Here is a 20,000-nt window from a genome sequence, read left to right on the forward strand (position 1 = left end):
CCTCCTTCTCCTTCTCCCTCCCAACCTCCCTCCTTCTCCCTCCCTCCCTCCTTCTCCTTATCCTTATCCCTTTCCCTCGCCCTCTCCCTCCCTCCCTCTCTCCCTCTCCCTCTCCCTCCCTCTCCCTCTCCCCCCCTCCCTCCCTCTCTCCCCCTCCCTCCCTCCCTCTCTCCCCCTCCCTCCCTCCCTCCCTCTCTCCCCCTCCCTCCCTCCCTCCCTCTCTCTCTCTCTTACAGCTGCTTGCATTAGCGTCGTGCCAACAGGTGTCGCCCGAGGAGCTCCCTGAGGAGGAGGCATGGCAGGTCCTGACGAAAGGCTTCGTCAGGAGGGGAACCATCCTCGTCAACAACACCTTCGGGTCTCGGTTCGTCCCGCTTGACGGCGGCGCTGAAGGGTACATGCTATTACTCTTTGTATGTAGCTCTGGTGTCTTATTCTCAAAGGAAACGCACACACACAAACACACACACACACACACACACACACACACACAATCAAACACGTTCACATACAAAAAAACAACAAAAAAAACTTTAACCAAAGGAAAAAAACAACAACCCAACCTTTCATTCAACCCAAAAGGTTTCTACAACTGGCCGACGTGGACGAAGAAGACCTCTGCCTTCCCCGGACACAACACAAGCACATTTTCACAACAGGGAGGAAAATGAACTACAATGAGACGCTGAGTTATTGCATGGCCTATGGGGGGAGCCTGCCCGACGCCACGGACCAGGAGGAGATGAGGCAGGTCATGAAGGTTGGTCAGGTTGGTTGGGCAGGTCGTGTAGATGGGGAAGGTCCTCTGTTTTTTTTTTTTTTTTTCTTCTTCTTCTTCTCCTTCTTTTCTTTTTTGAGGGGGTTATTGGCGTGTTTGCGGGGTGCTGCTTTATCTAGTGGATGGGTGTGTATGTGCGTGTGCATGTGAATGTGTGTGTGTATGCGTATCCTTGCGTTTGTCTGTGTATGTGCGAGTGTCTGTGTCATTATTTATTTTCCAAACCTAACTTTCCACTCGTAATTTTTTATCATAAATTTTTCCATTCGCAAATTTCCATTACTTTCCATTCGCAAATTTCCATCATCTTTCCAGTCACAAATTTCCATCAACTTTCCATTTGCAAAATTTCCATCATCTTTCCCTTCGCATATTTCCATTACTTTCCGTTCGCAAACTTCCATCGTATACTTTCCCTTCGCAAATTTCCATCATCTTTCCCTTCGCATATTTCCATTACTTTCCATTCGCAAATTTCCATCATCTGCTTTCCATTCACAAATTTCCATCATCTACTTTCCATTTGCAAATTTCCATCATCTACTTTCCATTCGCAAATTTCCATCATCTACTTTCCATTCACAAATTTCCATCATCTACTTTCCATTCGCAAATTTCCATCATCTACTTTCCATTCGCAAATTTCCATCATCTGCTTTCCATTCACAAATTTCCATCATCTGCTTTCCATTCACAAATTTCCATCATCTACTTTCCATTCACAAATTTCCATCATCTACTTTCCATTCACAAATTTCCATCATCTGCTTTCCATTCACAAATTTCCATCATCTACTTTCCATTCGCAAATTTCCATCATCTGCTTTCCATTCGCAAATTTCCATCATCTACTTTCCATTCACAAATTTCCATCATCTGCTTTCCATTCACAAATTTCCATCATCTACTTTCCATTCGCAAATTTCCATCATCTGCTTTCCATTCGCAAATTTCCATCATCTGCTTTCCATTAGCAAATTTCCATCATCTACTTTCCATTCACAAATTTCCATCATCTGCTTTCCATTCACAAATTTCCATCATCTACTTTCCATTCACAAATTTCCATCATCTGCTTTCCATTCGCAAATTTCCATCATCTACTTTCCATTCGCAAATTACCATCATCTGCTTTCCATTCACAAATTTCCTTCATCTACTTTCCATTCAAAAATTTCCATCATTGCTTTCCATTCGCAAATTTCCATCATCTGCTTTCCATTCGCAAATTTCCATCATCTACTTTCCATTCGCAAATTTCCATCATCTACTTTCCATTCGCAAATTTCTATCATCTACTTTCCATTCACAAATTTCCATCATCTACTTTCCATTCGCAAATTTCCATCATCTACTTTCCATTCGCAAATTTCCATCATCTACTTTCCATTCACAAATTTCCATCATCTACTTTCCATTCGCAAATTTCCATCATCTACTTTCCATTCGCAAATTTCCATCATCTACTTTCCATTCACAAATTTCCATCATCTACTTTCCATTCGCAAATTTCCATCATCTACTTTCCATTCGCAAATTTCCATCATCTACTTTCCATTCACAAATTTCCATCATCTACTTTCCATTCACAAATTTCCATCATCTACTTTCCATTCGCAAATTTCCATCATCTACTTTCCATTCACAAATTTCCATCATCTACTTTCCATTCGCAAATTTCCATCATCTACTTTCCATTCGCAAATTTCCATCATCTGCTTTCCATTCACAAATTTCCTTCATCTACTTTCCATTCAAAAATTTCCATCATCTACTTTCCATTCACAAATTTCCATCATCTACTTTCCATTCGCAAATTTCCATCATCTACTTTCCATTCGCAAATTTCCATCATCTACTTTCCATTCGCAAATTTCCATCATCTACTTTCCATTCGCAAATTTCCATCATCTACTTTCCATTCGCAAATTTCCATCTACTTTCCATTCGCAAATTTCCATCATCTACTTTCCATTCGCAAATTTCCATCATCTACTTTCCATTTGCAAATTTCCATCATCTGCTTTCCATTCACAAATTTCCATCATCTACTTTCCATTTGCAAATTTCCATCATCTACTTTCCATTCACAAATTTCCTTCATCTACTTTCCATTCACAAATTTCCATCATCTACTTTCCTTTCACAAATTTCCATCATCTACTTTCCATTCACAAATTTCCATCATCTACTTTCCTTTCACGAATTTCCATCATCTACTTTCCATTCGCAAATTTCCATCATCTACTTTCCATTCACAAATTTCCATCATCTACTTTCCTTTCACAAATTTCCATCATCTACTTTCCATTCACAAATTTCCATCATCTACTTTCCTTTCACAAATTTCCATCATCTACTTTCCATTCACAAATTTCCATCATATACTTTCCATTCGCAAATTTCCATCATCTACTTTCCATTCACAAATTTCCATCATCTACTTTCCTTTCACAAATTTCCATCATCTACTTTCCATTCGCAATTTTCCATCATCTGCTTTCCATTCACAAATTTCCATCATCTACTTTCCATTCGCAATTTTCCATCATCTACTTTCCATTCACAAATTTCCATCGTCTACTTTCCTTTCACAAATTTCCATCATCTACTTTCCATTCGCAAATTTCCATCATCTACTTTCCATTCGCAAATTTCCATCATCTACTTTCCATTCGCAATTTTCCATCATCTGCTTTCCATTCACAAATTTCCATCGTCTACTTTCCATTCACAAATTTCCATCATCTACTTTCCACTCGCAAATTCCATCGTCTACTTTCCACTCGCAAATTCCCCCATCATCCATCTTCCCTTCACAACTTTCCATCATCTACTTTCTATTCTCAAATTTCCATTACTTTCCATTCACAAATTTCCATCATCTACTTTCCACTCGCAAATTTCCATCATCTACTTTCCATTCGCAAATTTCCATCATCTACTTTCCATTCACAAATTTCCATCATCTACTTTCCACTCGCAAATTTCCATCATCTACTTTCCATTCGCAAATTTCCATCATCTAATTCTCCACAACAGATAGCATCGCAAGACGGGACCCTGCAATTGCAATCCCTGTGGAGCCGAGAACCCTGTGTCATGATCATAGTCAAGAGCGAGTTCTTCTTCTATACATTGACGGTTCACTGCCATTTCGAGTTGCATGATTTCGTTTGCAAGGTGGGTGCCTTTTGGGGGTTTTGGGTGTCATTGTTGTTGTTTTTGTTGTTGGTCTGCTTCTTTGTGAGTGTTTTTTTTGTTTGTTTTGTTTTGTTTTTGCTTGTCTGCTTTTTGTGTTTTTTGTGTGTTTTTGTTGTTGCTCTGATTTTGTGTGTGTGTTTTTTGGTGTTTGTGTTGCTTGTCTTTGTTTTTTGTGTGTTATTTTTGTGTGTTTTCGTTGTTGGTCTGCTTTTGTGTGTGTTTTTTGGTGTTTTTGTTGCTTGTCTTTGCTTTTTATGTGGTTTTTGGTGTTTTTTGGTGTTCTTTGTTGCTGTTGGTCTGAAATTTTGTGTGTTTTGGGCGTTTTTGTTATCATTTTTTATTTTGAAATTGTTGCTATTCTTTGCTTTTTGTGTGTTCTTTTTCGTCTTGCTGTTGTTGTTGTTGTTTTTTGTTTTTTTTTGTTTTTTGTTTCTTTTTGTTGGCGTTTATGTTCTTTGCTCTTTGTGGGTGTATGTGTTCTTTTTTCGGAGGTTATCTTATGTGGTTTGGCCATGTTCTGGTTGTCAATGGTGATAAGAGAAGGTTGAACCGAGATGGAAATGATGGTGTTAATGATTTTAGTAGACTTGATGAAGTTAACAGAAGAGGTAATAATTATAGTGATTATAAGATTGTCTGAAATCTTTGTAGGGATAATTGTGATGGTACTAATTATAATGTTGAGGGTTATTATTGGTGATAAGTTATGATGATGAGAATAGTAATAATGATAATGAGATTGGTATTAGTGCACCAATAACAGTGAGTAAGATTAATGAAAATAACAACAACAATACTACTACTGCTATTGATAATAATAATGACAATGATGATGATGATGGTAATGAAAAAAATAAAATAAAAATGACTACAGTAACCCTATCGAAAACAAACAAAGACAACATGAAAAGTAGTTCTAACAGCTTCCTATCTGCCCCCTGACAGGTCCCCAAAACCCTGACCTTCGAGCTTCGCGCCGACGAGGACCTCAGCTTGGATAAGACCTTCTTCCTAGTTCCTCTCCAGCACAGAGCGAGGTTCCTGTCAGTCTCCGGTCGACAGATCCTGGTGAATAGGACGTCCCTGAGCCTCCGAAGTCCCTTAGGAGAGGAGGTGTGGGTGGCGCCCTTCACGGGGAAACAGCCGGTGGGGCGGTACCAGTGGCGAGGCGGAATGGGCAGACGTAACATGTCACTGACGTGTTGTCGGGAGGTGAGGGGGTGCTGCGGTATGCGAAGAGGTTTGGTTATATTTTTCTTCTGTGTCTTGTCTCTTCCTCTTTCTTTCCCTTTCTCTCTCTCTCTCTTTCTCTCTATCTATCTATATATCCGAAACAATGTAGGGAAATGCAGCTAATTAACAAATAAAACTAGCCATAGATACCCGGCATTAGGCAGCTTGGACAGCGAACTTTATTTAGTTCAGCAATGTCGTCGGATCATGACAATATCTCAATTATACGCAAGGAAGGAGTCTGTCGTTTCTGAATAGCCATATATGAACCCTGTAAATCTTAAGAAACTTATAGAATGTGTAAAAAAAAAAACTGTCTGCGTTGATGAAAGGCTACTTATAACACTCGCGGCCGGTCCTTCCAGTTGCACGCGACTAGTTGTAGTCATCTCGATGTGAAGAGTTCTAAAGAATCCACCAAGTTTATCACAGAGCAACTGGTTAGGGCGTCGGTGGCAATGTCCACTAACGAGGACGACTTCGTAACATGCTACCACTAAAAATAGAATGAATGAAGGGGAAAAAAAGATAATAAAATCAACAGATACACTAATAAATAGATCAGTAACTAACTAAACGCTAGACAAGAAAACCAACCTCCCCCCCCTTCCCCCCAGGACGAGTTCACGTGCAGCACCGGCATCTGCGTGGCCCTGTCCCGCCGCTGTGATGGCATCGAGGACTGCGCCGACGGCAGCGACGAGTGGTGCTCCCTGCTGACGCCTCTCCCTCGCACCTACAGGAGGGAGCAGCCGCACCGCCCTCTCACCCAACTCAACCTCACCGTCGTCCAGCTGGAGATCCTGGAGGTGGACGAGTACGGGAATCGCTTCAAGGTTAAGGCTGAGGTAAGCGGAGGGGGGGTTGAGGGGGTTGGGGGGAGAGGGGAAGGCTGTGGGGTTTTGTTCTGGTGGTGTTGGGATTGATTGTTTTTTTTTTCGTTTTTTCTTTATTTGTGTTCTTTCTTTACCTCATGCTATTTCTTTCTTTCTTTCTTTACCTCTTGCTCTTGCTTTTTCTTTCATTCATTTTTTTCCTTTTGTTCTTTCTTTTTCTTTCATTTCTTTCCGTCTTTCTTTTTCTCTGTTTTCTTTTTCTTTCTTTTTCCTCTTTCCTATTTCTTTCCTTCTTTCTTTATAGTAATTGCCAAGTAAGAGAACCAAACCTACTCAAACTCTTAAAATATCACACCACCACCACAAATGTTATCAAATATCACACCACCACCACAAATCTCATCACAACTCCCCATTTCCACAACAGCTCCACACGAGCTGGCACGACGACCGAATCCGATTCTCCCAGATGAGCCGAATGCCCTCAGACAACATCTTACCGAGGGGGAGGTTGTGGACCCCGCGGTACAAGCTGAGCAACGCCTTCTTCGAGGACCAGCAGTCGCACTTGAGGAAGGAGGACGTGGGGGTCATCCTGCGGGCACATCGCGACGGGGCTGGGCGTGTTGTGACTCGAGGCGGCTTCGAGGGTGAGGTTGGAGGGTGGAATATGAATGGATTTGTTGAGAGACGAGATGCAGTGGTGGTGGAGTTGCACGTTTTTTTTTTTTTTCTTTCTTTCTTTCTTTCTTTCTTTTTTGAGATAATGGAGTTGCGTGTTTGTTTTTCTTTCTTTCTTTCTTTTGTTTTTTGAGATAAGATTGGAAGGTGGAGAGATATGTGTGGATCTGTAGTGTTTTTTTTTACGCAAGAATCGAATCTTGGGTGAATGAAGGCTTTTTAGAGTACCGGAAGACCTGAAGAATCGATTTTTAGGATAACGGCAATCGAAATATTCCCTTATAAACAGCTTATAAATACGATTTGGTTAAATTACACATTTTTACACACACACACACACACCTTTACACACACACACACACACACACACACACAGTCACCAATGACCGTCTCACCTCAGGCTACGAACACGACGGCGCGACCGACGCCCACCTAGAACTGACGGAGGTCTTCGTGGCCTCCTTCGCCTGCCACTTCCGGCTGAAGGACTTCCCGTTCGACGTCCACGTGTGTCGCGTCAACATCTCGCTCATCCTGAACGGCAGGTCCTTCAAGGCCGCCTACAGCCTCGTCGTGAGTGGCTTTGGCGTTGTGTTGTTTTGGGGAATTTGGTTTTTGATTTGATTTTTTTCTTTTCTTTTCTTTTTGAGGGGGGGGGGTAGAAGGGATTGGTTGGTTGGTTGTTTCGGAATCTGTGTGTGTGTGTGTGTCCGTCTGTCTGTACTTGTCTGCGTGTGTGTGTTTACAGGCGCGTATATCTGTGTCCTTGCGCTTAGCTATACAAACCTGTGTCTGCACGCCAGTCACGGAGCTCCAAAGCCAACCACACATTCTCGCGCCCAATAACCACGCCCGCCCGCCCCTTCGCAGGACGTCTCCCACCTGCCGCCGCCCTTGGAGCTTCCTCTGTTCCAGTCCTCGGAGGTCTGCGTCCTCCGGCTGCGCGACGAAGACAACCTCACCACGGGAGCCTCGTTCATGGTGAGGACACGAAGAGACGTATGTATTGGTTCTTTATGTCTCTTTATGTGCTTAATTTGTATACACGTACACACACGCACACACACACATAAATGTGTGTGTGGGTGTGTTCTGTATGTATGCGCGTGTGTGTGTGGTTAGTCTTTAGCTATGATCTAGAATTCGTTTGTAAAAAATGCGTAAGTTAAAGAAGTATACGTCCATAAACAAATAGCAATATGAAGTACAAGTACGAGAAGGATCCCCACAAACTCACCTCCCCCCCCCCCACTCCCCGCAGTTCCTCCTCCGGCGCCTCCGCGGCTCCTACGCGCTGACCACCTTCGGGCCCTGCGTCGTCCTCAACACCATCGGGGGCCTCACGCAGTTCTTCGAGCGGGACAACTTCAGGTGCGCTGCGGGGGCTTCTCTTCCGGAGCTTCTCTTCGGGGGGCTTCTCTTCGTGGGCTTCTTCGCGGGGGCTTTTTCGGGGTTTATTTGGGCGTGTGTCTTGTGGTGTTGGCGGAATGGAATATTGTACAGTCAGATCTATACATGTCATTAAGCATAGATGCATATATATATGAAAATACATATATTGTACAACTGCGTGACTATTTGTGTGTATGTATGTATATGTGTGTATATATGTATATCTATCTATCTGTCTATATCTATATATATACATACATATATATATATATATATATATATATATATATATATATATATATATATATATATATATATGTGTGTGTGTGTGTGTGTGTGTGTGTGTGTGTGTGTGTGTGTGTGTGTGTGTGTGTGTGAGTGTGTGTGTAATATATATATATATATATATATATATATATATATATATATATATATATATATATATATATATATATATATATACACAATATATATATATATAAGAAATGATATTCATATATATATATATATATATATATATATATATATATATATTATATATATATATTATATATATATATATATATATATATATATATATATATATATATGTGTGTGTGTGTGTGTGTGTGTGTGTGTGTGTGTGTGTGTGTTTCTTTTATCTATATCTATCTGTCTCTATTCATATATATACATAAATGACTATATTTATGTATACACACACACACATATATATATGCATGTTTCTAAAAACCTGAGTATACTAGGAGGATTCTATGTTGATCTCTCCCCCCCCCCCCCGTCCTCCCCGCAGCGACCGCATCATGGTGACCCTCTCGTGCCTGATCGTGGTGGCCAACCTCTTCTCGCAGGTGGCCACGACCTCCCCTTCGTCAGCAACACCGAAGGCCGTCGAGTTCCTCTTCTTCGCCGTGACTCTCCGCCTGTTCTTGGTCGTCCTTAACCACACTTTCCTCTGCTGGATCAGAGCGAGGTGCCGCAGGAACGAGGAGGAGGAGGAGAAGAAGGAACGAAGGGATAGGCCTACGTTACCTCTCGTTGGTAAAACCGATGTTCTCTCGGTCCCGGCGGTCTATAGGCCACCGGAAGTCGGCTTTCCTACGACGTCGTGGACAGCAGCGGAGAACAAGAGGGAACACAGAACAACAGGAAGAACACCGGTAAAGCAAAAGACAAAGGACGGTTCTTCGTGTACAGGAAGTGATCGTTCTTTCCCTGCCTGTTACACAGTCGTCAATGTCTTCTTCATGTCTTTCGGCTTCTTGGTGGATACGGCGACGACTTTAGGCCTAGTGTTCATGGCAACGGTCTGCGGGAATGACGTCATCGCCGATTTCAAGAACTGTTCAATGCAAACTCAAGGGTGAAATGCTAAGGCCATGAAGGTGTAAATAGTAGTCCACTGACACCTATATGAAAGCTAGATTTGTCACCGTGTTTTAAATGAAGTTGAAGTACTTCATAGTGGGACGCTTCAGATAACAGATTGACTATATTATGGTCCATTTTGTGTAGAAATATGGCTCCTTACAAGATAGTATCTCTCTCTCTCTCTCAATATATGTATAATATAATATATATATATATATATATATATATATATATATATATATATATATATGTATATATATATATATATATATATATATATATATATATATATATATATATATATATGTATATATATATATATATATATGTATATATATATATATATATATATATATTGTCTGTCTGTCTATCTATCTATATCTATTTATTTATTTATGCATGTATGTGTGTGTGTGTCCTGTAGACCACTTCAAATTTCCCAATACACATTGTTTAACTAGAAGTAAGCAAAGCTTTGATGTTCACAATCCACTGGAATCACTAACATAGTGTGTCACTCCTTGCACAGTCATTTCACGTTAATTAAACTTTTTAACTGCAACGTACATTACCCTTACACAAGTTTTATTCACCGACCATGCCTCAAAAGTAGATAGATGATAGATTAACTGCATCCATGATGATAGACCGACGAAGTAATTCACAATATTTCAAGGCAAATAGGACACCTAGTGATAGTACAGAGCAATACCACTAATCACACTCACGTACATGTTGCTTAGCCTTCAACCGTGGTAATAAAGTGACAAGAAATCCCAAATGCCAACCTTTTAATAACCATTATGGGCATACATTTTGTTTTATTTATTTATTCATTTTATCTTTATCTGTCATTATCATTTTTATTGCGGGTGGTATTACAAATCATGCACATTATGATATAGATAAATAAATATAAATCTTTATTTTATTTCACAAATGCTTTTGGGTCAAATAATCGGGGATAACAGACACAGATTATTAGTGAACATAAACAAAATTAATTTCTCGATTAGCGGTTCGCAAAAGTAGGTATAAGTCCTTCATGAACCCCAGTCGAAATTTTCCTAAATAATGCTACAGCTGTTGCCATGAGAGTGGAGGAATATTCATTATCTTCATTACGGCTCTTTTATGTCATCATTATTATTATTGTTATTATCATCAGTATCATTATTATTGTTGTTATTGTCATTATAATATTTATTGTTAGTATCATTATCATTATAATTGGTATTACTATTATCATTATAATTGGTATTACGATTATCATTATAATTGTTATTATTATTATCACTATCATTTTCATTATCATCGTTGTTCTTGTTGTTATTATCATAAAGATCTTTATTACTACCATTGTTGTCGCTGTTCTTAGTGTTACTATTATTACTAATATTATTACTGATAGCATTACCATTGTTTCATTGTTAATCTTATTATTATTCCCAGGATTATAACTATTATTATCATTACGATGTCAGGATATTGTTGTTATGACAATTACCATTACAAAAATATCTTTTAAATGTACTTTTTCACACTATTACCTTAAATGCATGTAATTATTCCCATTATTGTTTTACTACACTAATCCTTACAAGAACATTATGCAGTTTGTAAATAAACATATATATATATATATATATATATATATATATATATATATATATATATATATATAAGACGTGTGTGTGTGTGTGCGTGTACAAATGTATCATACTCACTACTATCATCATCAATGTTATTAATAGCGTTACGACTAGTATCAGTGATATTCATAGTATATATTTTACTTATGACGCAAACATTATCATTATCACTATCATAATCATAACTTTTTTATTCATTTCACCATTGTTTTGCTTTTCACTAGGGTCAGATAACATACGACGAGGGTCAAGATTCTTTACTCTCATAATCCTCTTAATTAGCATAAAGCATAATACTAAATAAATAAAACAAAAAAATCCATAAATTCAAGAGAAAGAAAGTTAGAGCAAAAGTATGATAAAGACATACAAATGAAAGATTGAAGACGAAACATGAGGAAATTAAAAAAAAATGAAAAAAGGGGGAAAAATACATAGAAGTTGCATAATAAAGTGGACTTTACAGCTCATGCTACCGTCCTCCTCAGCTGGAGTTGTATGCGTGCTTACATATATACACACACACATATATATATATATATATATATATATATATATATATATATATATATATATATATATATTATTTATTCTAACAAGACAACTCTTCAGCTGGATATGAAAGTATGACCCTCATCATCTTTAGTATATTCACATCTTGCTACCATAAACGTAGAATAATCTACAGTAAATAATTAATAATATAGAGCCCGTAAATTACAATGCATTTTCTTTTTCTTTTTTCATGTCGGATCAATTGCATTAACAATAAATTTACTTGTAATTTTTGTTATTAAGATTTAATCAAAATGCCACACAGTAGGTTTAGATAAAATCAAAACGTACAGAATACAGATATCATGTATCAGGTTAATGTATGTAATGATCCGTTATTTACACCCTAAAACTCACAATTCAAAAACATTTTTCAATAACTTTGTGTTATCAAGGGTCAGCCTCAGTCAGACACTCCTCGAAATCCTGAAAAATCTCGCTCCTCGTTTGCAGAATATATAAGAAGACGAGTGAGACCCACAGCACATCCCACAGAAGTCCCACGGCAATGCCCAGAACGTTGAAGGTCTTGTCACACTCCGAGACACATTTGCTGTTCTTCCATTGGTTCTTCGGCTCCTTGTCCCCCTCCTCGTCCGACTTCTCCCAAGGCATTTTGCGAAGCTTGACGTCAGGGGGCGTGTAGACGGCAGGGAGCTCGGCCGAGGCGCCCGCCCACTTCCGAACAGCCAGAGGCTGAACGGCGTCGCGGCTTCGCTTCTCCTCGCACTTCTTCACGTAGACCCGAAGGAGGTAGTAGATCGAGTGGTGGAGAACGACGAAGAACAGGCGTATGATGATGGCGAGGAAGATAATGTCGATGACTTTGGGGCTAGCGGAGGCGGGCGTGGTGGTGGCGATCTGGGCGAAGAGGGAGGCCACCACGATCAGGGACGAGAGGGTCACCATGATGCGGTCGCTGTTTAGGAGGAATTATTTCTAACGCCAAGAGTGATATGAATACATACATCGACATTGCACATAATTAGCTTTATCTGAATTTTGTAAGATTTATTTGCAAATCTTAAAATGAGGATTAGGTGGCATCCTTTTGTTAATTGAAAACTTAAGAATGTCAATATATTTTTACCTACTTCAAGAATACACATCACATATATGAAAATTGATTGACATATATTATTGACATGTCATGGGCATTTGGTTTATAAATTCCGTGGAGCACAACTAATTTTGATCGCTAATACTATTTGTCATATGAGGCGTTGAGAATGGGAGAGGCAAACTCGCCACACTCGAGCTTTGAGGTAAATGGGTTTAAAGTTCCGTTTCGCTCAGAGTTTTACACCATATTTATAGCCTTAATTCTCAGCCATTGATACGCGAACTAGCCATACCATTTCTTGCCATGAGACAGTAGATTTCATAGAAAACGGGAGTGCAAGAATCGCGTGTTCAGATGGCGAGTTCGTCTTCCCCATTCTCAACGCCTCTTATAGACATTTTCTATACTTATATATGACCCGGCCAGTTTCAGCATAGTACAACCTATATGTAGACATGCCACGAAGAGTAATATCCAAAGAAACTGTATCCTCTTTACACATATATACAGTTTTACCAAATTTATGCCGAGTTCGAAAATAGATGCAATTTTACACAGCAGTCTCTGAACCTACCTAAAGTTGTCGACGCCAAAGAAGAGCGTCAAATACCCTATAAGAGTGAGCATAAGACAAGGCCCAAATGTCGTGAAGATGTAAGAGCCATAGCGTCTTTGGAACTGGATCTTGAGACGAAGAAATGATACAGGTTAGTTACATAATAGGATAATACAGATGAAAATGATAAATAGTGAAAGTTTCTTCAACAAGAATATAGTAATAGATTCATTGTAAGTTTATAGATTATTAGGTGTATTATAACTGCATAGGATCAGTAATATATTGAGATTAAGTTGATTGATTATAACACATTAAAAATATTTCAATTATCAGAAATAACTCATATAGATGAACTAGGAAAGAGAAATTACAATTATTTACAAAGAGAACAAAAATATCCAATACAGGTTGACAGATTACGTTCGAAACCCCAATAGAAGAAAAAGAAAACGAAAAAAGAAATTTACCTTGAAGGACACCACTGTAACATTTCCATTCTCACTGAACTCTGGTGAATAACACACTCTGGAAGGCGTGAACAGAGGGAGTTCAGGAGTCTGCGGTGTTCCTGAGACGTTCTTTGGAAGAAAGAGATTTGGTTTATAAAGATTTGAGGTCTTTTTCATAAGGTCTTACACTGTGTCTGTGAGGGGGGGCCTGTGTTGGGGTTTAAATGTGTTTGTGTATGTTCTGGCACGGGCTTGTATGGTTTTTTTTTGTTGTTGTTGGTACGGGTTTGTAAGTGTTTGCGTGTGTGTTTGTGTACGAGATGGTATATATGTTTGTATTTTTGTTAGTAAAGGTTAGATAAAAAAAAAAAAAAAAATGGCGTTTATATCTGGTGGGAAATCTAGTCTCGAAATGTTTTTTTTTTTTTTTTTTGTATTTCTTTGATCACTGATTTTTTTCCTCTTTCTTTTTTGTGCACATGTCACTGAGTTGGTGATTGTGTTCAGAGGCATTTCTGGGTTTGTGTATAATGACTGTATGTGCATATGTATGTATCTGTAACGATGTGCGTGTGTGTGAAATAACGTGTTGGGGGAGGGTCAGTTATATAATTGATTTTTCCTATTTTATACATATTTCACAAAATAATCCAAAAGCACAGAGATAACTTAGAACAGGAGAAAGAAAGAAAAAGAAGGAAAATAAAATCAAAAGTGGCGAAAGTTTGAAAGAAACAGATATGGAAAAGTAAGAAATTACGATATAATATAGCAGTAAGAAAGATAAAAAGATAAAATCAGTAATAAATAAACAAAGATTTGAACTGACCAAAGAATACTAGAAAATTAATTTAAAAAAGCAAAAGACAGACAGACAAACAAACATAGACAGACTTAGAGATAAATGGAGACAGGCACAAACAGAAACAGACATACACAGACAAAGAGAAACAGGCGCAGAAACAAATAGAAACAGACAGACACAAAAACAAACAGAAACAAGCACACAGACAGGCACATATACAAACAGAAACAGACATAGAGACACATACACAAACAGAAACAGACCCACAGACACAGACAAGCAGAAACAAACAGACACACGCACAACCAACTCCTCCACAGACCCACCACAAAGCGGTACACTCCCCTGAAGACCTTGCTGTACTGCACGAGCGAGAAGTTAGCATGGCACACGTGGATGTCGAAGGGGAACAGGTCGAGCTGAAAACGACACTTGAACGTTGCTTCGAAAACCTCCACCAGCTCGAGGTAGGCGCTGCTGCTGGAGTATTCGTAGCCTGCGAATCAAGGGTAGGCCTATTGGGCTTTGTTGAAATGTGTGTAATGTATCCTTAGGTCTATTTTGCTGCGTTAAAATGTGTAATCTATTTTTAGGTCTATTTTGGTTTGTTAGATTCGGTCTTATTAGGTCTACTTGCGAAATAAGGACAGGCGTATTTTGCTTTGTTTAGATGTGTGTAATGTATTATTAGGTCTATTTGGCTATGTTAAAATGTGTAATCTATTATTAGGTCTATTTTGGTTTGTTAAATTCGGTCTTACTAGATTTACTTGCGAAATTAGGATAGGCCTATTTCGCTTTGTTGAGATGTGTGTCATCTATTATTAGGTCTATTTTGATTTGTTAAATTCGCTTATTAGATTTACTTGCGGAATAAGGATAGGTCAATTTTGCTTTGTTTAATTATACGTATTCTTATTACATTACCTGATCATTAAGGATAGTAAACTCACATACAAACATGAATAAATGATTAACGTTTGGTATACTGTAACCTTACACTGTATTCGTTTCCTACACTTATACACTGTATTGATACACTTTACATGTACACTGTATTCAAACACTACACTTGTATATTGCATCAATTAAAGTTGGCCGTATCGATACCAAATTATAAATACTTTCAATATTAGCTTGTTGCCGAAAGCATTGATACAAATCGTGAGGTATTGAGTATTATGAGCATTTTATAAGAATAATCAATATTTGAGTGGTATATTTTATCTCTCCATACTGGCATTGTTAGTCACTATATATTCCTGGCATCGCATCTACAGTGCATAGTGGTTTCATGAGGGTGAACGAGACAGCGTGGGGCAGGCAGGGTTCATAGCAGAAAATCAACAACAAATTTCATACGAAGAATAAAAATGCTCATTCGAGAGGCATAGTATACCTCACTATTACTGACATAATAACGTATTAATAGACTTCGGCAAGCGCAGTTATTTAAGCTGCAGAAGCGAATTCCCAACATTGATTTCAGGAGAATATTAATGAGGGGGAGATGAAACCAGGGAATGCAAGATAGATTTTCCGTTGAGGATCTGAACAGGGACGAACGTGTAATAAAACAGGTGCATCCAGAAATCCCAGAATTAAATGGCTGTTTATTCTGGCACTCTGTCCACTCTGCTGCGGTGCCGACGGAGAGAGAAGCGAGTTGTGTCTTCAATAAACCTGTCGCTTCACCATGAAAAATGTATATCAACTTTTTTTGTATTTTTTTTCTTTCTTTTTTAAGTAATCTAAATAACCGGCACTTGGACACTACAGTACTCGGTATCGGTAACTAGATATCTGAGCAGAAAATATTAAAAAATCAGTGCTATCGCTATTCAGTCCATACCCTCCACATCAGGGGTCGGCAACCTTCTGAACAGAGTGTGCCAGTTTATAATCAATGCTTTCTTATTAATATCCTTGCGTGCCAGGTTTTTTTTCAGAACTGTATACCCAAGTGTACTTTCCTGCACATGCATAACATAAATGTAATATTTGTTTATTTAGTATTCTTTGTAACAAAAAATATGTTTTATAATTATCGATATATACTCACCATATTGATATCGGGACACACCGTTGTAAGCCTGCTGCGATGGGGGCTGAGGGTATGCCCTTAATAATGAGACACTCACTCACTCACTCTCTCTCGAGAGAGAGATATAGATAGATAGATAGATATCATTTTGTTGTTAAAAAAATTATTTGCTCCTCTGAATCACATGTCATGCCAGACAAGCACTCTGCGTGCCAAGTCTGGCGCTCGTGCCATAGGTTGCCGACTTCTGCTCTATATGTTCACTATATTTGTACACCTAATATGTATCTGTACATTATGCACTATATTCGTTCACTTTACACATACCTGCACTCATACACTTAACACGTATGGTGTATTCGTTCACTATATTTACACTGTACACTTTACATGTACAGTGCATTCCCACACTGGATTCGTACCCTGCCTGGAGTTCAGAACCGATGCTAACTTTAGATCATAAATTATACAGATACTAATGGAAGAGTTCGATTGTGTTTGATACTCGCGTGAGGTCAAGACCGGTAAATTTTAACAACAGTCAACACAGGAAATCGTATCCTGTGTGTAGTTGAGTGAGGTTATGTGCGTGATGTCAGTTTAATGAGGATAAGAGGCTGACGAATTCTGCGTTTTGGCGGAGAATCATTCCTACCTCACTCAACTAGGCTACCATCAGTCGACCATTAGGAAGGTTACGACCAATTTCATCCCCGTTAGAAGTGCTATTTCACTCGGATAAACATTGTTACTAATTTTCCTTGTTTCATCTATTTGTCTCCCTTTTGCCCCATATTAATGTGATCATTAGTTATGCCGTCTACCATTTTCACATTCAATGATTACTTATTCATAATTACATTTGTAGATACACACGATTCGGTGGTGTCCGAATCCTACCACGACACGCAGTCTGAACACACGTCAAAGAATACGTTATTGTGAACACGAGTAGAACATTCTGAGGACATGAGCTGACACTGTAATGCTGTAAAGTTAATGAGGAAAACGTGTTGCCGCGGATCTTTTTTGTGTGTGTCACTGTCACTGACTACAGGAAGTCAAAGTGTGGCTGCCGTGTCTCATGGATCATCAAGGTGACAGCCAATTAAAGAAATATTCGGAATTCGGAGGCTATGGCCGGCGAGGCAGCGACGACGGGGTTTCTCAATCGTCAGCGGAAAAGTGAGTTTCTGGGCAGAATGATGGACTTTCTTGTCTACACCTACGCGTGTCAGATATTCTTACAATATATGCATATATATACATATACGTGTGAGTGCGTATGTGTGTGTGTGTGCATGGGTATATATGTATGTGTATGTGTGTGTGTGCATGGGTATATATGTATGTGTATGTGTGTGTGTGTGTGTATATATGTGTATATATATATATATATATATATATATATATATATATATATATATATATATATATATATATATATATATATATATATCACACGCACACATTTATACATATAGAATTTCTCTTACTACATATGGTATCCTTACAACACACCTGGTCCCCCGCACGCCACGGGCCACCCCCCTCCCAGCCCTCACCTTCGAAGGCGTTGCGCGTCACCGGGACCCCTGGCCCGTCCCGGTACGCCCGCAAGGAGCTGAGCTTCCCCTCGCCCGTCAGGTGGGACTTCTCGTCACTGAAGACTGCGTTCAGGAGGATGGGTGTCGGCGTCCACAGCACGTCTTGGTCCAGGGCGTTGTCGGAGCCGATCCGACTCATCTGGAACAGGAGGACTCGACTGTCCCGCCAGGTGGTTCGCAGCTGTGAAGAAGGGGGGGGAGGGGATGACACATAAGGGTGGCGATGGTGATATTATTATTGTCATTGTTACTGTCACTGTCAATATCAATGTCGGTGTTGATATTAATGTTAATGTAAATGCTAATGATCATGTTATTATTAACGTTAAATGATAATGCAAGTGTTAGTCATATAAATGCTGATACTAATGCTAATACCAATACTGCCTTCAAATCATTCAAATCAACAAGAGTTAAAATCCAATCACACTGCAATACCTTCATCTTGGCCCTGAATATGCTCCCGTAGACGTCCACTTCCAAGATCTCCATCAAATCCACGGTCAAATTCAGGTCAGTGAAGAACCGGTGAGGACGCTGCTGCTGGTAGGTATCGGGCAGCGGCAAGAGCAGTGAGCAGATTTCGTCACTGCTGTCACTGCAGTCCTCCAGGCCGTTACAGCGGTTCTCTAGAGGTATGCACAAGCCGTTCGAACACGTGAACTGGTCCTGCGGGAGAGATTGGTGGTACTTTCGCCTTCGTTTTTGAAGCTGGGTGTAACAGCGTTGGATTGTTTATCATGAAATTCGTCTTTATAGATTTTTCCCCATTTCGTTTAATAGATAAAAAGTACAGCTTCCTCCCTCCCTCTCTCTCTCTCTCTCCTTCCTTCCTTCTCTCTCATCCTTAACTTGCACCTCCTAGCCCCTATCTTTCCCCCCCCCCCCACCCCAAAACACAAACGCCCCAACCCCCCTCCACACCTTACCTTCGAACAAGCAGTTAGGGTCATATTCCTCCTTCCTAAACGACTAAACGACCACTCAAAACGGCCGACGGGGAGGGGACCCTTGTACACAGCGCTCCCCACCACCTCCTTCTCCTCGTTGGTCAGAGTGAGGTTCCGTTCCTCCTTTTCCTGAATGACTTTGCCGAAGAGGGAGAGATACCTTGGCTTCCTGCGGTGGGGGACGAGGTAGAAGTACTCGGCGCGGATTTCGTCGTTCATGCGCAGCTCGAAAGTCAGGTTCTTGGGGACCTTTAGGGGGGGGGAGGGAGGGAAAGGGAAGGAAGGAGAGTAAGAGAGGGAAGGAGGGAGGGTAGAGAGGAGGGAAGGGAGGGAGGGAAGAAGGAAAAGGGAAGGAAGGAGGGTAAGAGAGGGAAGGAGGGAGGGTAAGGGAAGGAAGGAGGGTAAGAGAGGGAAGGAGGGAGAGAAAGGGAAGGAAGGAGGGTAAGAGAGTGAAGGAGGATAGAGAGAAGAAGAGAGAAAGGGAAAGAAAGAGGGTAAGAGAGGGAAAGAGTAAGAGAGGGGAAAGGAGCGAGAGAAAGGAAAAGAGGGAGGACAAGAGCGGGGAAGGAAGGAGAGTAAGAGAGGGGGTGGGTGGGTAAGAGAGAGGGAAGTGGAGAGGAAGGGATTGTGAGGGAGACAGAGGGAGAGCAATGGAGAAAGGGTTAGAGAGGGGCAGGGAGGGAGGGAGTTAGAATAAAGGTGGAAAGTGGAAGGTAGGGAAGGAGAGAGACAGACAGAAAGAGTGAGAAAAGAGACATACATTAGTATGTTGCTGCTTACAGTGGTATTAGCATTATTAGTGTTAGCATATTTATCATCAT

At 39.9% G+C, this 20,000-nt stretch overlaps 3 protein-coding genes across 3 annotated transcripts in view; 2 read left to right on the plus strand and 1 right to left on the minus strand.

The window, feature by feature from the left end:
• LOC138865344 (uncharacterized) overlaps positions 1-3,824 on the plus strand; it is a 5,842-nt gene extending 2,018 nt beyond the window's left edge. Inside the window, exons 5-7 of the mRNA XM_070135700.1 lie at positions 237-394; positions 583-807; positions 3,821-3,824. Of these exons, the coding sequence (XP_069991801.1) occupies positions 237-394; positions 583-807; positions 3,821-3,824 (387 nt within the window). The remainder of the gene's footprint in view (positions 1-236; positions 395-582; positions 808-3,820) is intronic.
• On the plus strand, positions 3,825-9,664 carry LOC138863181 (gamma-aminobutyric acid receptor subunit alpha-5-like). The gene is made up of 8 exons (XM_070127134.1): positions 3,825-3,961; positions 4,928-5,194; positions 5,833-6,063; positions 6,479-6,701; positions 7,133-7,305; positions 7,603-7,713; positions 7,994-8,103; positions 8,918-9,664. Exons 1-8 carry the CDS (start codon positions 3,881-3,883, stop codon positions 9,489-9,491), a joined length of 1,770 nt encoding a protein of 589 aa, XP_069983235.1. The 5' UTR covers positions 3,825-3,880; the 3' UTR covers positions 9,492-9,664.
• Positions 9,665-11,743: 2,079 nt separating this feature from the next.
• The window catches only part of LOC113812572 (uncharacterized), a 12,357-nt gene continuing 4,100 nt past the window's right edge, over positions 11,744-20,000 (minus strand). The window contains exons 8-14 of the mRNA XM_070135707.1: positions 19,159-19,428; positions 18,668-18,898; positions 18,188-18,410; positions 14,905-15,074; positions 13,792-13,902; positions 13,340-13,449; positions 11,744-12,621 (exon numbers count right to left, since the gene is read on the minus strand). Coding sequence (XP_069991808.1) covers positions 12,093-12,621; positions 13,340-13,449; positions 13,792-13,902; positions 14,905-15,074; positions 18,188-18,410; positions 18,668-18,898; positions 19,159-19,428 — 1,644 coding nt within the window. The 3' untranslated portion in view covers positions 11,744-12,092. The remainder of the gene's footprint in view (positions 12,622-13,339; positions 13,450-13,791; positions 13,903-14,904; positions 15,075-18,187; positions 18,411-18,667; positions 18,899-19,158; positions 19,429-20,000) is intronic.

Source organism: Penaeus vannamei, chromosome 2 (assembly GCF_042767895.1).
Source record: "Penaeus vannamei isolate JL-2024 chromosome 2, ASM4276789v1, whole genome shotgun sequence".
NCBI classification, from domain to species: domain Eukaryota; kingdom Metazoa; phylum Arthropoda; class Malacostraca; order Decapoda; family Penaeidae; genus Penaeus; species Penaeus vannamei.